At 32.2% G+C, this 2,354-nt stretch overlaps 1 protein-coding gene across 1 annotated transcript in view; it reads right to left on the bottom strand.

Moving 5' to 3' along the window:
• Window positions 1–2,181, bottom strand: part of LOC108751952 (popeye domain-containing protein 3-like) — a 4,534-nt gene extending 2,353 nt beyond the window's left edge. Inside the window, exons 1-5 of the mRNA XM_018492456.1 lie at window positions 2,007–2,181; window positions 1,603–1,737; window positions 1,126–1,307; window positions 809–1,051; window positions 595–747 (exon numbers count right to left, since the gene is read on the bottom strand). Coding sequence (XP_018347958.1) covers window positions 595–747; window positions 809–1,051; window positions 1,126–1,307; window positions 1,603–1,737; window positions 2,007–2,061 — 768 coding nt within the window. The 5' untranslated portion in view covers window positions 2,062–2,181. The remainder of the gene's footprint in view (window positions 1–594; window positions 748–808; window positions 1,052–1,125; window positions 1,308–1,602; window positions 1,738–2,006) is intronic.
• Between the last annotated feature and the right edge of the window lie 173 nt (window positions 2,182–2,354).

Consider the following 2,354-nt stretch of genomic DNA (forward strand, 5'->3'; position numbering starts at 1 on the left):
CGACACATATATATATATATATATATATATATATATGTATATATATATATATATATATATATATGGAAACAACTAGATTTAATAATAGATAGATGGATAGATAAATAAGAACATACAAAATAAATTGAAATTAAAAAAAAATTATAGTTATGACATTTTGATCAGTAAATAACATAAAATCTAAAAATTAAATATAGAAAAGAGAAGGTATATGTACAACAAATGTAAAAGCAAAATAGAAAAATGAAATAAAATAAAACAGAAACACAATAAATACACAGTAAAAAAAAAAGAAAAGAAAAACAAAAGCGAAATAAAATAAGAAATGAGATGAATAAAAATAATAATAAGTAAATGATTTTAAATAATAATGCAAGTGTGCGAGCTATAGAGAGAAAGAGAGAGAGAGATAGAGGGGGAGGAGAGAGAGAGGGAGGGAGGGAGAGGGGAGAGAGAGAGGGAGAGAGAGAGAGGGAGGGAGAGAGAGAGGGAGAGGGAGAGAAAGAGAGAGAGAGAGAGAGCTTTATGATAAAATATTAACTCAATTTTAAAGTAAAAATGATAATTTTTGTATAATTATTTTTAAAAGAATACCTTATTATTCATTGCATACAGCTTCGTTGCGATATCCCGTGCCACTAGCGTAGTTAAAACAGTTGCAAGATAGGTTTCCTTTACTAGCAAATATTCCAAGGCTGATCGTTGCCAATACAAATATCTGCAGGAACTCGCCGCTATAATGGATACCTGAAACATTTAATTTGACTTAGAAATTTCAATTAAAATGAAAAATTAATTGAAATCATACCTTAAATTTATCGTCGACGGAAGCTCGAGAGCTTTCGAATTCCGGTGAATCCAAAAATTCACATGGCAGTATCGGATGTAGAAAACCGTTGATTTCGTTCAAGACGTTGACTTTTCCAGTGAGTAGCAAGCCTAATCTGTCTGTTCTTGTTAGATTCTGCATCGCGTATGCTTCGCCAGCATGAAGAGACATTATCGTCGCAAATTCTGGAGATACTAATCGCTTGAATTGTATTCGTGAGACCTACGCAAATTTAATGTTAAAGGAAAAAGTGGATTAAGCGCATTGCAAAAACTTCTTTCTTTCAAAAAACTTACTTTGAAGGGATAGAAGAGCGTGTGATAAGCTTCTTCCAATTCGGGATCAAATCTGATAGGTCTCATTTGATAAATAATATATACTAATTGACCGATATTCAGTAATAAAAAACTGAAATTCCAAGAGAAAATATCTGGTGCGCAGATTACGTGCCAAGCCCATCCCGATAGCAACATGAAACCTAGAAATAAATAATAAGATCAAGAAAAAATCCAGATAGCTAATAGGTATGTTCAAAATAAAGACATAAGATGTCTTACAAACATCTTTAAGACGTCTTATGTCTCGACTTTGAACACACACATGGTGTTGTTACAAAATTTATTTAATTGAATTTTAATGAAATGAAATTATCATTTTTTAAGATTTGTTATATGTATAGTACAGAATTAGTTCCACATAAAAATTTACAATATAAAATCACTACATATTCTTTTCATCGCTTCCATATTATAAATAATTAACTAATTACTTACCTATTATTAGCACCGAATGCATAAACAAAATTCCCTTTTTCGAGGACGGCGCCGAGTACGACAATGCGAAGCAAAAATTCGCCAACTGGAATAAAATGTGTTGAGGCTGTTGCCACAAACAGAGTGCGGGGTTTCCTTGAAAAGGAGAAAGAAGAATCGATAATTTGATTTATTGCTTTTCATAAACTTTCTATTCATATAAACGCGGCAATATTTCTGCCGTGCGCAACGTCTTTCATTCATATGGCGCTAGCAACCCTTATTATAACACGTTTTTACATCTTTATTTAAAAAATCGAAGATGTTACTTATTTTACATGTTTTTAAAAAATCAGAATTTTTTAATCAATACGAAAGAATAAATCTCGCTTACAAATGCAAAAATTCTTTTCTCTGGAACTCACCGACAGAAGTGCTGTTGTACGATGGCAAAGGATCACGACCCAGCCCGGGACTCATTTTTGTCAAAGCAGAAATACGTTATTATGAGTTAAAATATACTATTACAGATACGAGAATCGACTGTTCATATTCAATGATATTTCTCAGACGAGAGCTTGGTGTGTTTTCACCCCTCGCACACGCGGATACTGAAAGATTTTCCTCAGTGCGCATGTGCTAATTTCACAGGATCGATATTGTTTCCCGTCGGTCCGAAGAGATTAAATGTGTAATTTTACAGTACCGATTCGCGATAAAGAAAAATCATATGGTAATGCATAGCATATATATATATATATATATATATATAT

Source organism: Trachymyrmex septentrionalis, unplaced genomic scaffold, assembly GCF_001594115.1.
Source record: "Trachymyrmex septentrionalis isolate Tsep2-gDNA-1 unplaced genomic scaffold, Tsep1.0 scaffold53, whole genome shotgun sequence".
NCBI lineage: Eukaryota > Metazoa > Arthropoda > Insecta > Hymenoptera > Formicidae > Trachymyrmex > Trachymyrmex septentrionalis.